At 40.3% G+C, this 21,051-nt stretch overlaps 1 protein-coding gene, 1 non-coding gene and 1 pseudogene across 3 annotated transcripts in view; 2 read left to right on the top strand and 1 right to left on the bottom strand.

Annotated features, from left to right (window-relative positions):
* The window catches only part of TPRG1 (tumor protein p63 regulated 1), a 158,687-nt gene extending 157,892 nt beyond the window's left edge, over positions 1–795 (top strand). For both annotated transcript variants that reach the window (XM_040253120.1, XM_040253119.1), the window contains exon 6: positions 495–795. In XM_040253120.1, the coding sequence (XP_040109054.1) occupies positions 495–689 (195 nt within the window). In that variant the 3' untranslated portion in view covers positions 690–795. The remainder of the gene's footprint in view (positions 1–494) is intronic.
* A 6,172-nt stretch (positions 796–6,967) lies between these two features.
* TRNAS-GGA lies at positions 6,968–7,039 on the top strand. Its single transcript has one exon. It is a non-coding gene; the product is annotated as a tRNA-Ser (tRNA).
* Positions 7,040–10,605: 3,566 nt separating this feature from the next.
* On the bottom strand, positions 10,606–11,775 carry LOC120881807 (annotated as a pseudogene).
* Positions 11,776–21,051: the final 9,276 nt, after the last annotated feature.

Genomic DNA, 21,051 nt, shown 5'->3' on the forward strand with positions numbered 1-21,051 from the left:
CTCCTGGAGGAGGGCATGGCAACCCACTCCAGTATTCTTGCCTGGAGAATCCCATGGATAGAGAAGCCTGGAGGGCTACATTCCAGAGGGTCATAAAGAGTCAGACACAGCTGAATCGACACACACACTATGAGGGCAGAGGCTATATCTCACTTGTCTGAATCTTCAGCAGTACATGACAGGTGTCTGATCCATACTAGACTATCAGCAAATATTTGTTAAACTGACTTCTTCATGTTGTACAAGTTATGAATAATGAAAAATAAATAAGATGTGGCAGTTAATTTTATTATGTACAAAATTTATTAACAGATCAATCTATTAAAAGACTAACAGAAGCAATATTAACAATTCCAAGAAATGATTTCTGTTTAAGTAGTAAGAATAAATGCAGCTCCAGGAGAGCAGTCAACTTTTGTGAGGACTGACTGGGGAGGGTGTGTCTCTGGACCTACTTTGCACTCACTAATTCTGTGTCTTCTTTTCCTCTTCAGTTGTCTGCGTTCACATCTAAGCTTGTTCCAGCTATCCAGAATACCCACAAGAATTCCACTGAATCTGGAAGAGGAAAGGGATTGATGGTGCTCACTGAACCCATTTTGATTGAGACCTACACTGGGCTAATGTCATTCATTGGAAACCGAAACAAACTTGGCTATTCCCTTGCCCGGGGGAGTATTGGTTTTTGACTCTTTTTGGTGGATAAATACATCATCCATAGCTACATCATTATTCTGAAGATTCTGTTTTAGCTCACCATATTTTTAGGTTGAAATAATCAGCTACTTTTAAATGGTATCACATGATTTTAAATATTTAGTATCTTAGGAGATCAAAAAAGTTGATTAGACTGATAAATGCACACTTCAGATCTTTTATGAAATTTCTTAAAATCAGAAAATAAATTCACCTAAGTATATTGAATAACATTATCAAATAAATACCTGATCATAAACTCAGGGCAGACCCTCTGGGTTCTTATTTCTCAGTCCTCCAAATGTGGGCACGTTCTAGGTCTTTATTTTCAGCCCTTGGATCCTGATCTTCTCTCTCACTGGGAACTCAGTCTGTATTATTTCAGTTTCCCTTTTATGAGGATGACTTCCAAACCCATAGTCCCATCCCTGGTATCTCTTTAAGATTCAATTTTGCATTTCTGTCTGCTGATCATCTATATCAGTGGCCGCTTATATTCAGCTTCTTCAAAATTCCGGATTTCTCTATGAGATTTTAAGAGTAACAGTTATCAGTTTTGATGTCTTTAATTTTCTTGCTAAATACATCCCATATAGTATCTCTTTTAGTCTGTCTGGGTTGCTATAACAAAAACACTACAGACTGGGTGGCTAATAACTTAAATTTATTTCTTACAGTTCTGGAGGTTGGAATTCTGAGATTAGGGTACCAACCTGGTCAGGTGTGGGCCCTCTTCTGGGGCTCCGATTTCTTGCTATGTCCTTATAGGCAAAGAGACAAGAGAGTTTTCTTGTGCTTCTTTTGTAAGGGCACTAGTCCTGATGCTGGGAAAGGTTGAAGGAAAAAGCAGAAGGGGTTGGCAGAGGATGAGATGGTTAGATACCATCACTGACTCAATGGACATGAATCTGAGCAAACTCTAGGAAATAGTGAAGGACAGGCGAGCCTGGTGTGCTCCCCATTTCATGAGGCTTAAAAGTTGGTCATGACTAAGCGACTGAACATCAACAACAAAATCTCATTCATGTGGGCTTTGCTCTCATAAGCTAAGGCCCCACCTCTTAATAGCATCACATTGGGATTTCACCATATAAATTTAGGGGGATGGCACAACAGACCATATTTAGCATTAAGCCCAACACCCAGATGTCAAACTAAAGTTTATTCTTTCAAAATTTTTCATATTCTCTTCTCCTTTTCATTTTCACAGGTATATATTAGATCACATTTTAAATTCTGTTTAGCTGGATAATTGCTATAACCTTTTAGTTGTTATCATTCCCAAGGCTGAGCCTCTTCTAATTCATTTTGCATTTGTTGCCAGATTCCAAAAACACAATTTGATCATATCATTCCATGATCAAGAACTTTCAGTGGCTCATTTCCTTTTTGCTGTTTTTTTTCTTTTTTGATTGATTGTTCTTATGTTTTATTTTTCAATAGCAGCTCTTTCCTTCTAATAAATCTGTTTCAGATGCCCAATATGTAAAACAGGTAGAAGTAAGACCACTGTGGCTGAGACAGAGATAGGGATGCCACTGACCTCCTGTCTTTTGGGTCTTAGAAGTGCCTTCTGTGGAATGTCTATGGATTCTAGAGGGGATAAGAAGCATGTTTTTCAAAAACACCATTTTAATTCATTCTGTTTACATTTTCTTTTCTCTCGTATTCCCTCTTTGTCTCTCCTTGACTTATGTCTAATTGTAAACAACTCAGGAGATTATCTCATCTGTTTTCATCTCTAAACTTTTTATTCTATTTTATTGTATTTTGAAATTATTTTGAAAAAAAGACTTTTAATGCTGAATTCTATATATTCTTAACATAATCAGCTTTTTGCCTGTCCTAAGACCCAAAGTTGAGACACCTTGGCTGGTATTCAGTTTAAAAATTCCAGCTTTTTGGGGGGAGAGGATGATTATGTGAAGTCTAACTTTAAAGTCTTTTCTTCCACCTCCTTACTTCCTCAGTTTCAAAGATTTGTCCTCTGATGTTTCACAAACATCAATTTGATGGAGGCATTCAAAATCCAAACCTTGAATAACTCTCATTTGATTTTGTCTTTATCTTTGTTTACTTCCATTAGTACTTCTCTCCCTCTCTTTCCACTTCCCAGGACCCACATTTTTTTTTCCCCCTCATGATGGCAAATATTGTTACAGTCCCCAAGGCAGGAAACTTCTATTCAGACTGTAAAAGGAAATGTTGAAATCCTAGCTGTCCTGTAAATAGTAGTGGAATGGAAAGTCGTTGGATTGCTTTGGCAATGGTTCTGAAGCAGGCACAATTGGCAAATTATTATTAACAGTGTTGCCTGAAAATCTCCATTTGCCTCAAGATAGTGGCATTTGTTGGCAGAGGTCTATGAAAGGTCCAGCACATTCTCTTTATTTACCATTTAAGGATGAGTCTGACAATTGACTTTTTTCTGCATATTCATTCCCTTTGAATTTTCTAAGTTGGACTGTTCCCAAATGACCTTTGAAAGGATATAGTGCAAATCAGAAAAGATGAGAGGAGAGTGATATCTCTTAACCCTGAGGTCCAGTCTGTAACAATAGGGTACCAAAGCTGTTTAGTGTGAGAAGAGTGATCTCAGAGATGACATAAGAACTGTCTTCATATTTCATACAGACCATCTTGTGGGATATTCTAGAAACTGGTAAGTGGGACCTAGGAAGCAGGATTATGACCAGAGGATAAGAGGATTCAGGGATTTGGATGGCAGTTTAAGATAAGACAGAACTTCTTATACTTAAAAATGCCCAAGGATGGGAAGCATTGCTGTTTGACATGTACTAGGAAGGACTAAAGGAGAAGGCAATGGTACCCCACTCCAGTACTATTTCCTGGAAAATCCCATGGATGGAGGAGCCTGGTGGGCTGCAGTCCATGGGGTCACTAAGAGTCGGACACGACTGAGGAACTTCACTTTCACTTTTGACTTTCGTGCATTGGAGAAGGAAATGGCAACCCACTCCAGTGTTCTTGCCTGGAGAATCCCAGGGACGGGGAGCCTGGTGGGCTGCCGTCTATGGGGTCGCACAAAGTTGGACACGATTGAAGCAACACAGCAGCAGCAGCAGCAGCAGCAGGAGGAGGAGCTAAAGTGAATATTGTGAAAGGGATTGCTAAAGAGATGATTGATAAAATCTTTTAAAACCAGAGACCTTATAATTCTTTAAATAATTGTTGTTAATCATTAAGTAGTGATAGTTGCTCAGTCACATCTGACTCTCTAACTCTCTGGACTGTAGCCTGCCAGGCTCCTCTGTCCATGGAATTCTCCACTCAGGAATACTGGAGTGGATATCAATTCCCTTCTCCAGGGGATCTTTCCAAGCCAGGGATCAAACCCATGTCTCCTGTATTGCAGGCAGACCCTTTACCCTCTGGACCACCAGGGAAGCCCCAGTCATTAGGTAAAACACCCTTTTTTGTCTGGAAAGAGTTGAATCAGTCATGTAAGACCCTGTAAAATTACCTTAATTTTCCTAAGGTTTAATTTCCTCATCTGTAAGATGGAGATGATGCTATCTCTTTTGCCTACTTCATAAAGATCTTGGGAGGATTCAATGAAATGAAGTCAAATTATTTTATTAAATAAAAACCATTGAGTATCTGCCTGTAGAGCAATGCCACTTTGGTGCAGAACCTCAGACAACATCCAAGGGAACTAAATTCAGTTCTTCTGGGAATTATTTTCCTGGTCACTATGGGCCTTCTGGGGCTTCCTACATGGCACTAATGGTGAAGAACACACTTGTCAATGCAGGAGACATAAGACATGTGGGTTTGATCTCTGGGTGGGAAAGATTGCCTGGAGGAGGGCATGGCAACCCACTCCAGTATTCTTGCCTGGAGAATCCCATGGACAGAGGACCCTGGTAGGCTACAGTCCAAAGAGTCACAAGAATCAGACACTACTGAAGTGACTTAGCAAGCACACATGCACGAACTTACTATCTTTTTACCACTTGCCGTGTGGTATTCCTAGTGGACAGTTGGGTTTCTTGTCCATAAGCTGGAAAACCAGCCACAACCCACAAACCAAGAGACCTATATGTATCCCTGGGCTTTCCCTTCAGGCTATTATCTGAACTATACTAGTAAATTTTCCCAAAGGGGCAACATAGGTCTGATTGGGAATAAGATTAGATACAAGGGGCATTAAGTATAAAGCATATCATCATAAAAATGTCATGGTTGGCCATCTTCTCTATCTGTTCTTTATCCATTCAAGAAATTCCACTTAAAAATTTCCAGTAAATCTCCATTCAGAAACTATTTGAACAGTTGACAGATTGTTCATAGTCTTCTGATGTATCTTGGGCAGTTTTGATGGTTAGAAATTTCTCCTTCTGTCTCTTTAAGTAAAAGTGATCTGCCATCTCTTTTATTTAAAAATAAAATTCCCATGCTGGAGTAGATTCAACTTGTTTCCATATCTGAATACGGGGAATTGGGGTTACAGAAGCAAAACTAATGCATTCTTTAACACTTACAAAAAGAGAAACTGCCAAGAATCACCACACCTAGGCTTCCAGTGGGCACTGGGGCTTTTTCGGAGGCTGCCCCTTGGCCATCCTCTAAGGCAGAAAAGAGAAGCCAATTTATGAGCATCTTTTGCTTTGAGCCCTCCTCTCATTGTCCCTTTGCTGAAGGAAAGGAAGCCAATTCATAGAGCCCTGGGGTTAAGGAAGCATAGAAACCATCTAATCCATTGTTTTCATTTCATGGAACACAAAGCAAAAGCCTAGAAATTGGAAAGAAATTGCTCAAAAACAGATGGTGACTTTTTGGCGATATGGAATTAAACTCTAAAGCTTTCAATCTCCTATTCCAGCCCCACTGTCCTTCGGCATATCTCCATCCCCAGAAAAAGGCATGTCATCTAAATCAGTGTATCATAGCTTCTGGGTTAATTCTGACATGAGAAAACAATAGGTCACTGTTGTTTAGGGGGAATTTCCAGAAATTACTTGTATTTTCTTAAAAGGCTAGGGTCACTCATGGAGCTCTCTGATGTCCTATCTGATTAAAAAGACCAAACAAAGCTGCGGAAGCCAGCAGATATTTTGTAAGGCAGCTTTACTTCTGCCTGGCATTTTGTGGGGCAAGAGAGGGGAGTGCAAACGTATTAAATTCAGGCTTAAAAGCTCCCCCAGAAATTCTTTACACACAAGAGACCAAGGTGGAGAAAAGAAGATAACTTGTGCCAAAGGGAAAGAATGAGAGAGACTAATGCCTGTGGTTTTCAAAGGTTAACAACAACAAAAAAGCCCAAGTATTTGCACAGGGATGAATGCTCATTGGCTCTTGGCCAACAATTATACAAGGGCTTGTGCCCACATCCTGTAGCTGTGGTTTTGGGACGCTGCTCATGAGTGACTTCTTATGCTTAGTGGCAGGAAACTTTAGTCACTGATGTGTAAACTCACCTTTGGTCTGTGCCCCCCACAACGTGCTCCGAAGGCAGTTAGAGGGGCCAGGCCTCCTGATTTCTCTGCAGACATTGCATCTTCAGATGCTGACAAAAAACTCAGTTTAAGGCCTTGGGAGTGACTGAGATTTGATCAATTCTTACCTTACTCCATTCCAATGTAGCCACTTCTTCAGATAATTCTATAGTCACAGGGATGAATTATGATATCTTCTCCAAAATCCTCCCTTTAGCCTCAAAAGTCAAGACAAAAAAATTTAAAAAATGTTAGCTCTATTTCATTTCAGGCCTGCCATGTGAAATATGAGAGGCAAAGTCATCAGGTTGCTTCTGAGCCTAGATCTTGTATCTGATGAGCTATCTTACATTCAGTTTTTGAAAGTTCTTAGTAAACATCTCACAAATCTCCTCTTCAGTGAAGCTAAATGGAATTTGCAAGAAATTTCTCAGAAAGCAGATGGTGAGTTTGGAGCAATCCTGGGATTAAACTCTAAAACTTCCATTTTCCTGCTCCTAGTCACTGCTCTTTCCACATATCCCCATACCCAGGGAAAGGCATATAATCTAAATCAGTGTACCACAGTTGTCCTCTAAGCAGATGTATCCTAATTTGAGGTGAGAAAACAAAATGTCCAGTTAATTAACTCTCATGTTTCAAGTATATATGAGAAATCATGATGCTACATTGAGATCAGTTTATCTGAATTACCTTCTTGTCTCACACCCCGTCCACAATGACTCCCCATGCATCTCAGAAACTGCTTTTCTTTCCTTTTAGATTCCCTGCTCACTCTTTATGAAATTATTGAAACTGAGATTGGAAGGGACTCCCTGGTGGCTCAGAGGTTAAAGCATCTGCCTGGAATGCTGGAGACCCGGGTTCGATCCCTGGGTTGGGAAGATCCCCTGGAGAAGGAAATGGCAACCCACTCCAGCATTCTTGCCTGGAGAATCCAATGGAGGGAGGAGCCTGGTAGGCTACAGTCCACGGGGTCGCAAAGAGTCGGACACAACTGAGCGACTTCACTTCACTTTAAAGGTCATCTAGTTTCCTACCTATTTCAGGAATGTACTCAACTGAAACACACAGCAGAAGCAGACTCAACTTATGCAAAGGCGTTGCCAGACAGAAAGTTCATTGCTTCCTACAGCAGCACATTCTACTGCTAAGTGACTGCACTGAGTTGAAGATTTTTCTATGTTTTACATACTAATCTTTTCTTCTGGAAATTTATCTATTTGGTCCTTGATCTTCCTTTGAAGTTACCCCAAGTAAATCAGTTCCCTATTTCATATGGCCACACTTCAGATAAAGGCAGCTAACCGGTTCTCTCCCAACAAAGTAGTTTTATTTTTGCTTTTTTGACACAAAACCCCTTAGTTACCACAACTGTTCTTCATGTGTTGGATTATCCAGAGCCCTTATTGAACTCCTCTCTTGTTTGTAAACAATTCTGTGTGATTAACATTTCTTTTGAAGTATTGTATTTGGAACTTTCCTGGTGGTTCAGTGGTTAAGAATCCACCTGACAATGGAGGGGTCACGGGTTCAATCCCAGGTTGGGGAACTAAGATAACACAAACCCCAGGGGAACTAAGACTGCATGCCATAACTGCTGAGCCTGCGTGGAATCAAAAGATTCCACGTGATACAACAAAGACCCTCTGTGTCCCAGGAGCAGCACTGAAATATATACATTACCATATGTAAAATAGATAGCTAATGGGAAGTCGCTGTATGACACAAGGAACTCAATCTGGTGCCCTGTGACAACCCTGTGGAATAGGGTACAAGGTGAGTGGAAGGTTCAAGAGGGCGCAGACATATGTATACCTATGGCTGACTCATGTTGATATATGACAGAAGTCAACACAACATTGTAAAGCAATTATCTTCCAACAAAAAAGAAATAAAGATCCCGTGTGCTGCAGCTAAGATCTGATGCCACCAAGTAAATAAGTAATAAATATAAACAATAAAAATAGTCAGCAAATAAAACATTACATTCAACACTGACATGGCCGTTCAAATATAGGTTGACCAATAAAAGTTAGAATGTGATTGTTCTCCATTTGCCAATGTACTCTTTATTAATGAAATCCAGGTATTCTTTATAATACTATTTATTCACATGATGTTCATGATCAACTATATATAATATATATAACTTTTTTCTTATTTAATAATCTCATTTAAGGGACAAATGAGACCACTTTTGTGTGGATTACTAGTAATGAACCTCGATTAGTTCCTAGAAATCACTGCATTTCTCTTTTGACTTTTAAGTTTGTTTGTTCATTTTTTCTATAGTACCTGTTTAGCATTTTATCCTGAGTTAGTATCAAACTAATTTTTTTAATAGTGCCTGGCAACAAACAATATTTTTAAGAGAGTTTTTTTTTTTTTTTCCCTGTCTTCAGTCTAGAGGATAAAGTGGGGATGGCTACCATGATGGGAAGCTGAGTCAAAGCCATAATCAGAATGGTTTGTTCCGTAGAGATCTTTGACACTGGTTAGCTGATGGTTTTGTCCTTAAAGCAAAAAAAAGATGAGCAATCCAGTCAAATTTTATTTGGTCTGTACAAGTAAGAGTAAACAGAAGTTGGACCAGCATTTACCAACACATTGTTATCAGAAGTGGGGTCCAGCTGCTCACTGCTCTAAAGTCAATAAAGAGGCAAGGTTTGCGAAAAGGAAAGTTTGCTTTAGTTTGGAGGCTAGGAATGGCGAAGGGCTGTGGTGGGTGGACTCATGTCCAAATACCAACTCTCCCCACTGTCAATCAGTGGGCAAGACCTTTAAAGGAGAGATTCAAGGATGTATAGGCAGAGGGAGGCTAGTACAGCCAGCTCTGACAGTCACCTCAAAATTGGTCACAAGGTGGTCTGATTAGCATCATCTTGACTGTTGAAAGTATAATTAGTCTTCAGTTTCAGGGTCGGTTTGTTCCTATTTCTTTGAGGCCATTTCTCAGAATTATGGCAGGTTGTGTTATGGCTACAGTCTGGTCATGATGTAGTGAACTTCTCCCACTTGTTTGGGGTTTCAGTACCTACAAAACAGCTCATAGGATATGGTTCAGAATTATCTATAGCCCTTCAGGAGGAACTAAAAGTCCTTGACTTTGCTTAATGACTAAATTATTATTATTTTGTCCTGTTTGACTTTTTCCCCTTTGCTTCTGCTTTTTCTCACTTCTTTGATTAAACTTAATCTTTTTGGCTAAAACTTTTCTGCAGACAAAAGGCATCTAGAGGACAAGGGGGAGTAGCCCATAAGGCCCTGGTGTGTTTCATCATGATACTATTATTCTCACTGAATGCAGATTGCCCAACTTAATAGCAATTGGTCCCACTGTACTTTTTATCCTATAGAGAATAGCCTTAATGAAGCTGTTTAAGAATGTTGGGTTTCTGGGATTTCCTGGCAGTCCAGTAAGTAAGACTTCACCTTTACCTTCCAATGTAGGAGATGTGGGTTCAATCCCTATTCGGGGAGCTAGGATCCCAAATGCCTTGGAGCCAAAACCAAAACATAAAATAGAAGAAATATTGCAATGAATTCAATCCTTTAAAAATGGTCCACATCAAAAAAACAAAACAAAACAAAACAACTTAAAAAAGAGAATATTGGGTTTTCCCTCACAAATGTGTTTCTCTTGGCCTTGGTGAAGGACATGTCTTTGAACCTTCTGAGGGGATGTAGTCAGAAAATAGCTGAGAAGCTCTTGCATAAATCCACATGAGCATCACAGTCTCTCTAAGCTTTGGGTGCCTTCCTCCTGCATTTCAACTTCATTCAGCATATATTCCTTTAGGTCCATCTTTTAGTCAACTAACCAAGCAAATTGGAAACATTCCCCTCCCCCCAACCAAGCCTTTTTATTGTTTCCAAAAATACAGCTTTGTCCACAGAAAACTTCAGTGCCCCACATTTATGACAAAATCTTCTGATGCCAGAAGAAAACTGTGAGATCTGGAATTCCTTCCACGAGCAGCATTTTCTGAAGTGTAGACAGTTTATCAAGTATAATTTATTCAAGGAAAAATATGTTTTAAGAACTTAATTCCAAAAGACTAAAAGAGTCCAAAGGCTGAGCAGAAAATAGCTTCTGCTAGCAGTACCAGGTCAGGTCAGGTCAGGTCAGGCTGAGGTCAGTGGGGTCAGGCTCTGAGGAAAGGTCCACCGGTCCAACCAGGAGAGGGCTATGGGCACAAGAGTCCCCTCCCTTCCCACCATGAATTGATGGTGGTGCCCTTCCTCTTCCTGGCTGCCCACCCACCCCATTAGAGATTCTTGGTCCCAACCAGGACAGCCCCTCCCTGGAGAAGCAAGAAGTGTTAACTAACACTTTATTTCCCAAGCAACATCCCCCTGCCCCTATTCACACACACAACGCTGGAACCTATTATCACGATGGGATTCCGTGCTGCACACTGTGGCCTTGGTCTCTGGAAGTGCTCTGCTACCTCAGGTGAGGCTGCTTGCCAAAAGGCTCCTCCTCCTCCCACTTCCGCCATCACTCCAGAAGCCCCGCACTGCCTTCCTTGGGGGGAAATAGACTTTTTTGCAGGAACTGCCTGGACACCTGGGGCACATCTGGCTCTGCCTTTTGGGGTGTTTTGGGGTCTTCCTTCTTGGATGACTGTGGCCAGCCACTGTAGCATCTTCTGGCTGCTGTCACTTGCCTTGAGCTCCTTTTTGAGCAGTAAGTCGACAGGAAGCAGACACTCAGGAATGTTCTTTCAGGAGTTATTCACCATGGCGGATGGTAGTGTTCTCTGGAGTGTGAGTTAACTTCAGAACTTCCATGAGCTTCCCAAAGCTCATGAAACTTCATGAACTTACCAAAGAACCCAAATTCTTATCAAAGTCCAGTCACTTAGAGACTGCCTCCTGTCCATCTAATGTGGCAGGCATCGTGTTGGGGGATGTCATTTAAGCCTTTGAAGGAATCTCTTGTGATAATGGTTTTGGAACACAGGCTGTCTCTTTCCTCTGGGGGCTCCCAGCAGCCAAAGATCTGGCCATTGTTAGTGGCCTCCAGTTGTCCCACACTTCCTCCTAGTCCTCAGGGCTGTCTAGAGCACTCTCTCTCTCTGACTTTTCTGTTTTGATTTGGGGGAATAAGAAGAAGTAGGGCTGCCTCTGGGTGTTCCCTGACATTGCTGCCACTTGGAGAATCCATCTGCTAAAACAACACAGCATCTTTCCTTTCCCAGAAACATCTTAAAGGACAGTTTCTCCATTATGGTGTCTTCAGCTGGTGGTGTTGAATTGCAGCTTGGAAGAATCAGCTTCTTTAAACCAAGTCAGTAAAAGCCCCCCTTGCATGGGAGCAATGATACACTCAGATGAATCTCCACTCTTCTCCAAGTGCAGCTGGGACAAGAGTACCCAGCTGAGGGACTGCAGGCTCTTGATGTACGAGGGGCAGTACTGATCTGGGTTTCTACACTCCAGTAGCCACCAGTGTCCCTGCTGGTCCTGTTGGGTGCAGCCTTAAGTGAGGGTGTCCCTGAGCAGGTGGCAGGAAACTGCCTGTTCCTCCTTGGCCCTACCTTTACACCACAGGCCCCTCTACTTCAGGTACTGTTTCTGCTTTGCTGTCTGGGTTCTCCCCTATTGAAGCCATTTTTAGTGACTCAAAAACATTCAGAATCTTATTTTGGAGCACTCTAATAAACACATTTAGTTTACTCTCAATTATATTGCTGCCACCTAGATCTAATAGGTTTCAAATCAGGCCTCATACATGTTCTCCAGCTTTCTGTTGGTATACATTGGCAAAATTAGGGCATATTGCATCTCCTTGTGAATAACACTTTTTAACTTATTTGCTAGAAGCCGAATTTGGCTATAAGTCTAAAAATAATGCAGAATGAGAATGGATTATTGTACATTTAATCAGGTGCTGACTCTGACTACAAGTTGATCCATGTGATTTTTATTGTTTTTGTTGTTGCTATTTTTTGCTTGAATGAAACAATAAATGTCCTGGAACATGGTAAGCAGTTGTGGATCTGGAATTTTTTTTTTTTTACTTGATATGAAAATTCATCAGGAGCAGTTTACTTTTAGGTCTTAGGACAAGAAATATACTCAGCAATGCACATCAACCTTCTAAACCTTTGTCATATTCTAGTAACCAGGAAACTTGATCACCTCTCTGTTCTATAAGATATCACATTGGTATGTTTTCCTGATGATGTCATGTGTTGATACAACCAGGTGAACAGGAAGTAGCAACTATCCCGAGACTTACGTGACACATTTATGGAAATATCTCTACAAATTCTAAGTCATATATCACCAAAAGTCATACTGGTGATCTTTCTATGATATCAGTGGTCTCAAACATGTCAAGATACACCTCCTAAAAGCAAATGGCAAATTTCTGCTCTCTTATTAATCAATAAACCTTGCTTAGTCATGTCCAACTATTTGTAACCCCATGAACTGCAGCATGCCAGGCTTCCCTGTCCTTCACCATCTCCCAGATATTGCCCAAGCTCATGTCCATTGAGTTGGTGATGCCATCCAACCATCTCATCCTCTGTCCTCCCCTTCTCCTCCTGCCTTCAATCTTTCCCAGCATCAGGGTCTTTTCCAATGAGTTGGCTCTTCACATCAGGTGGCCAAAGTATTGAGGTGGCTTCAGTTTCAGCATCAGTCCTTCCAATGAATATTCAGGATTGATTTCTTTTAGGATTGACTGTTTTGATCTCTTTACAGTCCATGGGACTCTCAAGAGTCTCCTCCAATACCACAGTTCAAAATCATCAATTATTCGGCATTCAGCTTTCTTTATAGTCCAACTCTCATGTCCATATATGACTACTGGAAAAACCATAGCCTTGACTAGATGGACCTTTGTTGGCAAAGTAATGTCTCTGCTTTTTAATACACTGTCTAGGTTTGTCATAGCTTTTCTTCCAAGGAGCAAGAGTCTTTTAATTTCATGGCTGCAGTCACCATCTGCAGTGATTTTGAGCCCAAGAAAATAAAGTATCTCACTGTTTCCACTGTTTTCCCATCTATTTTCCATGAAGTGATGGGACCAGATGCCACAATCTTAATTTTCTGAATGTTGAATTTTAAGCCAAGTTTTTCACTTTCCTCTCACTTTCATCAAGAGTCTCTTTAGTTCCTCTTTGCTTTCTGCCATAAGTGTGGTGTCATCTGCATATCTGAGGTTATTGATATTTCTCCTGGCAATCTTGATTCCTGCTTGTGCTTTGTCCAGCCCAGCATTTCACATGATGTACTCTGCACGCAAGTTAAATAAGCAGGGTGACAGTATACAGCCTTGACATACTCCTTTCCCAATTTTGAACCAGTCTGTTGTTTCATGTTCAATTCTAACTGTTGCTTCTGAATGCAGATAAAGATTTTGCAGGAGGGAGGTAGGGTGGTCTAGTTTTCACAACTCTTTAAGAATTTTCTACAGTTTATTGTGATCCACACAATCAAAGGCTCTGGCATAGTCAATGGAGCAGAAGTAGATGTTTCTCTGGAATTCTCCTCCTTTTTCTATGATCCAACTGATGCTGGCAACCTTATCTCTTGTTCCTCTGCCTTTTCTAAATCCAGCTTGAACATCTGGGATTTTCCAGTTCTCATTCTTGAAGTCTAGCTTGGAGAATTTTGAGCATTACTTTGCTAGCATTTGAAATGAGTGCAATTGTGCAGCAGTTTGAACATTCTTTGGCATTGCCCTTCTTTGGGACTGGAATGAAAACTGACCTTTTCCAGTCCTGTGGCCACTGCTGTGTTTTTCAAATTTGCTGGCATATTGAGTGCAGCACTTTAACAGCCTCATCTTTTAGGATTTGAAATATCTCAGCTGGAAATCCATCACCTCCACTAGCTTTGTTCATAGTGATGCTTCCTAAAGCCCATTTGATTTCGCATTCCAGGATGTCAGACTCTAGATGAGTGATCATACCATCATGATTATCTGGGTCATTAAGATCTTTCTTGTATGGTTCTTCTGTGTATTCTTGCCCCCTCTTCTTAATCTCTTCTGCTTCTGTTAGGTCCATACTGTTTCTGTTCTTTATCGAGCCCATCTTTGCATGAAATGTTCACTTAGTATCTCTAATTTTCTTGAAGAGATCTCTAGTCTTTTCCATTCTATTGTTTTCTTCTATTTGCATTGTTCACTTAGGAAATCTCTCCTATCTTCCCTTGCTATTCTTTGGAACTCTGCATTCAAATGGGTATATCTTTCCTTTTCTCCTTTGCCTTTCAGTTCTTTTCTTTTCTCAGCTATTTGTAAGAACTCCTCAGACAACCACTTTGCCTTTTTGCATTTCTTTTTCTTGGGGATGTTTTTGATCACCAGCTCCTGTGCAATGTTATGAGCCTCTGTCCATAGTTTTTCAGGTGCGTTGTCTTTATATCTAATCCCTTGGATCTATTTGCCACTTCTGCTATAATTGTAGGGGGATTTGGTGATGGACAGGGAGGTCCGGCATGCTGTGATTTATGGGGTCGCAAACACAACTGAGCGACTGAACTGAACTGAACTGAACTGAACTGAATGGCCTAGTGGTTTTCCCTGCTTTCTTCAAATCTTTCTTCAGATTTTCCAGGCAACATATACCTCATTTGAGTCTGCAATTTGAACTTCTTGACCAAGTAATCCAAAAAGTTGCCATTTTTGAGTAGGAGACAGAAAAGAAAAGATATCTGCAATTGGTCCAGCCTGCTGTGAAAGCTAATTTGTCTCTTGGGCTACATCCCCAGTAGATCCAATGGTTCTTAAAATATCTGCAGCAGGTAGTGATGCTGCACGGAATCTTTGGTCAGCCCCTCCAGATGGATCACTGGATAGACCTTAGGATGTTAAGCAAAGATAACTCATTTTTTAGATGGCAGTTTCCTTTCAGATTGCCACTGGGCCCTAATAGAGACTGAGCACCTGACCGTACACCACCAAGTTGCCATGCAGCCTAAGCTGCACATAGTGAGCTAGGTGTGGTCTGACTCACCAAGTCTTAAATTCAGGCAAGCACACCAGCACTCTGTTATCATCTGAAGGTGATATATACCTGACAAGGCTCAAGTAGGTTTAGAGGGTCAAGTATTTGTGTAAGTAAGTGGCTCAGAGAACTATGGTACCTGTTTCTACTACATTTTCTTCTCTCTGTCAACCCACACCTATGGCTTCAAGGAGAATTCCCCACAATCAAGAGGGAAGAAAAAATGAGTCTGATTTCAGATGGCTCTGCTTGATTTGTTGCATCATCTGGAAGGGGACAATTGTGGCCTCCACTCCTCAGTGGTCCTAAAAGATAATGGTGAAGAAATTTCCTCCTGGTGAGCAGAATAAATGGAATTCCATTTCCATGTTCTGCTTCAAGACAACTTTCCATTTAAAACTGAGGAAACAGATCTGGAGTGTGGATGTGGTCCGTTTCTGTCACTCATCCCTCACAAAGCCACTACAGCTTCCTAGTGTAGTGGGAGGAATCATGCCTTCTTCTATTTTGCATATATCAGGTTGGGTTCATATGAACGTAATATAAACCATTTCACCATTTTAAACACAAAGTGTTTTAATATAGGGAATTAACAATTTATGATGTTGACGTTGTTACAAAGGCTGGAGGCACAGCCCCCAGGCTGGGACTGTGGAAGTTATTTTCAGAACCACACTGCAAAATTGACCCACCCGAGGATGAATTATCTCTGCCATACACAAGAAACTAGGCCATCAGATAGTAGCTCTCACAACAGCAGGTACCAGGATCACACCACCTTAGCTACAATTAGATGATCACTAGCTTTCGGTGGAATTGCTGGCTTCAGAGCCTCATTGCATATTCTAGATCTGCATCAGCAAACCGAATGTGACACTTTTTGCCTCCTTTCCTCCTTACTTACTCTGAAGCAGGACCTGGGAAGGGACATTCCATGTCTTCCACTTAATATTAATTGTAAGAATTTATTGTGTCTATGGAACCAGTCAGTATGCTAAGGTATTTGCATTCATTGTATCAGTGAATCCTTAAATAAATCTCTCAATATAATATTAAGGTCACAACCTCTATTTTGAAATGAGGAAAGTAAAATGCAAAGAGGCTAAGAAACTTGGCCAAGACTGTTCTTATCAGTAGGAGACCTGGATTAAATTAGAACTTAATCTTATCCAGAATTTAAGGTATCTAGCACTGAAGAATTGACACGTTTGAACTGTGGTGTTGGAGAAGACTCTTGAGAGTCCCTTGGACTGCAAGGAGATCCAACCAGTCCATTCTGAAGGAGATCAACCCTGGGATTTCTTTGGAAGGAATGATGCTAAAGCTGAAGCTCCAGTACTTTGGCCACCTCATGCGAAGAGTTGACTCATTGGAAAAGACTCTGATGCTGGGAGGGATTGGGGGCAGGAGGAGAAGGGGATGACAGAGGATGAGATGGCTGGATGGCATCACTGACTTGATGGATGTGAGTATTAGTGAATTCTGGGAGTTGGTGATGGACAAGGAGGCCTGGCATGCTGCGATTCATGGGGTCGCAAAGAGTCAGACAAGACTGAGTGACTGAACTGAACTGAACTGAACTTAAGAGTTGTAATGTTCAGCTTTCTAACCTCTACAGTAAAAAAAAAAAAAAAAAAAAGATGCCTACTAGAACATTGGATCAGATGTTGAGATGGTCATTTTACCAAATCTTCAACCTGATTTAGATTTAAGATAACTGTTGAAATATCCACCCCCCTCACCCCCAACTGACTGTAAATTCCTTGAAACTATCCACATTTCTTCTCTACCATATACCTTTACCTATACTCAGTAACTGGTAAATGTGTTTTGTGAGGCTGATCCCATAGGCATTTTGGTTTCAATCCATGTCAGTAGCACTTGTTAAGCTTACAGGAAACCACTGCCTTTTTGTAGCCTGGTTTCACAGAGCAACAGACCAACTTAGGCCTTCTCCCTGACTTTAGAAATAAAAAGTATTTTATTTTACCAAAAGTCTTTTTATTCCCCAGACTTTGTTGTGGTTACATCAAAAGCACATAGCAACATTCAGATGTGTCATAGTTACAGAAATTGAGGAATAGCATTTTACTGGCATTAAAAAAACAAAATCATAAGGAATACTGAGTGATGCCCAGAACACTGAGTTTTAGAATGGAGCTTGGTTAGCAGACATGTAAGCCACACCTAGAATCAGCAGAACATGATGACCTGGTAGATACTCTGGCCAGAAGAAGCATGTCGGGAAGAAGAGATGAACTGAACCTCTCCCAGGCTGCCATCAGCTTCAGGGAGAGTGAGTTGCAAACAGTAGAGACCAGCCAGCTGATTCTAGTGATTTTTCAGACTTTCCCAGGAGAGATGGGGAATGTACGAAGTTAAAATGACTTCCATGGGAAAGACAGCACGTTCAGATTTGGATAAATTGAGTATGAAGAGCTATGGGACATAGACAATTCTTCTATCCAGTCAACAGCTACTTGTGAAGGCACATTGCTCAGGAGACAAGATCTTTGGCTAGAGATAAAGATCAGGCTGTCATCTCAGTATGAGTGGTAGTTGAAACCTTGTGTGGATGAAATTGCTTAGAGTGTGAGGATATAGAAATTTCTGCAACAATGGAAAATCCCATAACTCTATTCTGTCCAACAAGGTAGGCTTTTGTCATGGAATATAGCACATGGAACTTAGGAAATGAATTTTTATTTTATTTTAATGAATTTAATTTCATATAGCCCCATGTGTCTGGTGGCTATCCTATTGAATAATGCAGGTATAGGAATAAAGACAAATAATGCTGAAAATTAAAAACTTAGTAATAACAATAATAATATTAGTAATAACCATATTATATTAAAATGATATTTTAACTTATATTGATGTCACCAAAGATAAAAAAGAATAAATGCCTTTTTGAATAATTTTCTTCCCATATTTTATCAAATAAATGGTAAATGAAATCAAACAATACAAAAGAGATGTGTTGGAAAGCAAAAGCTTCCAATTCATCTCTTTCAACTTAGTGGTTGAAAGTTAGTGGTAAGTTCTTTTAAGAGTCTTTCTAGTTCTGCTGATAGCAACCATCATACCTTTGAAAAATATGTTTCTATTTCTCTATATTTATTTGTCAATATCTATTGACTTCCTTCTAGGACAAGACTCAACATAGCTCGCATACACTATCCTTCACACTTCTCTTTCCTCCCTACTTATTTTCACTTTTCTATTGATAGCATATATTACTTACATAATAAGTTTTTACTAGATTTCTATAGCAACTCTTATTTTTCAACTTTTGTCAAATATGCATTTGCTTCCATCTTATCCAGGTTATAAACTTTCTGTCCTGGAATCATATTAAGTGTGTTACACTTGTCTGCACTTAGTAATTCTGAAGAAAGAACTGGCAGGGCTTGTGGAAGGAAGAATGTGAACCAAACCATCTGCTGCTTTGCTTCAATTCTCCATTTTATTTTGCTGATGTAAAAATCATAACTCATTGTCTATATGTCTCCAAATTTACCATATATTATCTTCTGATTTCTTACAGGCTTGTAAGTTATTAATATCTTTGTTTTACAGATAAAGAAATCAAAATAGAAATACATAGAATGACTTTACCAAGGTCATGCAACTGGGAAGGAGGGAAGGTGACAGTCAAGTTAGGTTTTCTGATGACATATTACCTTGCAAATCTTTCTCAGTAAAATTCCCTAACCACTGAAGTTGGCAAAAGAGTAATGGGTTAGGTTGCTTGCTTTAGGTTCAAAATCTGTGGTTGATTTTGGAGCAGAAACAGTTGAAGCTTGTGTACTGTGACTACATTTTCTTTCAAGGAATTGTAGAAACACCTCTAGGCATCTGAATCCTTCATGAATCCAAGTTGGCAAATGCTTATCCATAGGTAAAGACTCAACCAGCATTAACATTTGTCAAGCACTAGTGCTTGTGTATGGCTGAGGATATTTTATAAGTATTATTGCATTATTTTATTTGCTCTTCACAGCAACTGTAAGTGGTGGACATATCAGAGATGGAATTAAGTAATTTGAATGCTAATAATTCACCCCATCACTGAGTCCTCTCCTTCTGTAAGATAGGGTAGAATAACCTGTCCCCCTGATATATCCAGCCATCAGTAGCAGTGGCTGTGAGGAGATAGCCAACATCTACGGTAAGGAGCAGAGGCTGCCCTTTGCTGGAGAGAAACCCCAGTAAGACAGTAGGCGCTGAGAGAGGGCATCAGAGGGCAGACAGACTGACACCATAATCAAACAAAACTAACCAAGTAATCACATGGACCACAGCCTTGTCTAACTCAATGAAACTAAGTCATGGCATGCCAGGCCACCAAAGATGCATGGGTCATGGTGGAGAGTTCTGACAAAATGTGGTCCCCTGGAGAAAGAAATGGCAAACCACTTCAGTATTCTTGCTCTGAGAACCCATGAACAGTATGAAAAGGCAAAAAGATAGGACACTGAAAGATGAACTCCCCAGGTCGGTAGGTGCCCAATATGCTACTGGAGATCAGTGGAGAAATAACTCCAGAAAAAATGAAGAGATGGAGCCAAAGCAAAAACAACACCCAGTTGTGGATGTGACTGGTGATGGGAGCAAGATCTGATGCTGTAAAAAGCAATATTGCATAGGAACCTGGAATGTCAGGTCCACGAATCAAGGCAAATTGGAAATGGTCAAACAGGAGATGGCAAGAGTGAATGTTGACATTTCAGGAATCGTCAAACTAAAATGGATTGGAATGGGTGAATTTAACTCAGATGACCACTATATCTACTACTGTGGGAAAGAATCCCTTAGAAGAAATGGAGTAGCCATCATAGTCAACAAAAGAGTCTAAAATGCAGTACTTGGATGCAATCTCAAAAATGACAGAATGATCTCTGTTCATTTCTAAGGCAAACTATTCAACATCATGGTAATCCAAGTCTATGCCCCAACCAGTAATGCTGAAGAAGCTGAAGTTGAATGATTCTACAAAGACCTACAAGACCTTTTAGAACTAACACACAAAAAAGATGTCCTTTTCATTATAGGGGACTGGAATGCAAAAGTAGGAAGTCAAGAAACACCTGGAGTAACAGGCAAATTTGGCCTTGGAATACAGAATGAAGGAAAGCAAAAGCTAATAAAGCTTTGCCAAAAGAATGCACTGGTCATAGAAAACACCCTCTACAACATAAGAGAAGACTCAATACATGGACATCACCAGATGGCCAACACCAAAATCAGATTGATTATATTCTTTGCAGCCAAAGATGGAGAAGCTCTATACAGTCAGCAAAAACAAGCCCAGGAGCTGACTGTGGATCAGATCATGAACTCCTTATTGCCAAATTCAGACAAAGATTGAAGAAAGTAGGAAAACCACTAGACCACTCAGGTATGACCTAAGTTAAATCCCTTATGATTATACAGTGGAAGTGAGAAATAGATTTAAGGGACTAGATCTGATAGGCAGAAAGCCTCACGAACTATGGACGAGGTTCATGACATTGTACAGGAGACAAGGATCAAGAACATCCCCATGGAAAAGAAATGAAAAATGGCTGTCTGAGGAGGCCTTACAATAGCTGTGAAAAGAAGAGAAGCAAAAAGCAAAAAAGAAAAGGAAAGATATAAGCATCTGAATGCAGAGTTCCAAAGAATAGCAAGGAGAGATAAGAAAGCCTTCCTCAGTGATCAATGCAAAGAAGTAGAGGAAGACAATAGAATGGGAAAGACTAGAGATCTCTTCAAGAAAATTAGAGATACTAAGGGAACATTTCATGCAAACTCAATAAAGGACAGGGCTATATTCAGGGCTCAATAAAGTACAGAAATGGTATAGACCTAACAGAAGCAGAAGATATTAAGAAGAGGTGGCAAGAATACACAGAACTGTACAAAAAGATCTTCATGAC

The sequence above is a fragment of the Oryx dammah genome, unplaced genomic scaffold (assembly GCF_014754425.2).
Source record: "Oryx dammah isolate SB20612 unplaced genomic scaffold, SCBI_Odam_1.1 HiC_scaffold_2, whole genome shotgun sequence".
In the NCBI taxonomy this organism is placed as follows: domain Eukaryota; kingdom Metazoa; phylum Chordata; class Mammalia; order Artiodactyla; family Bovidae; genus Oryx; species Oryx dammah.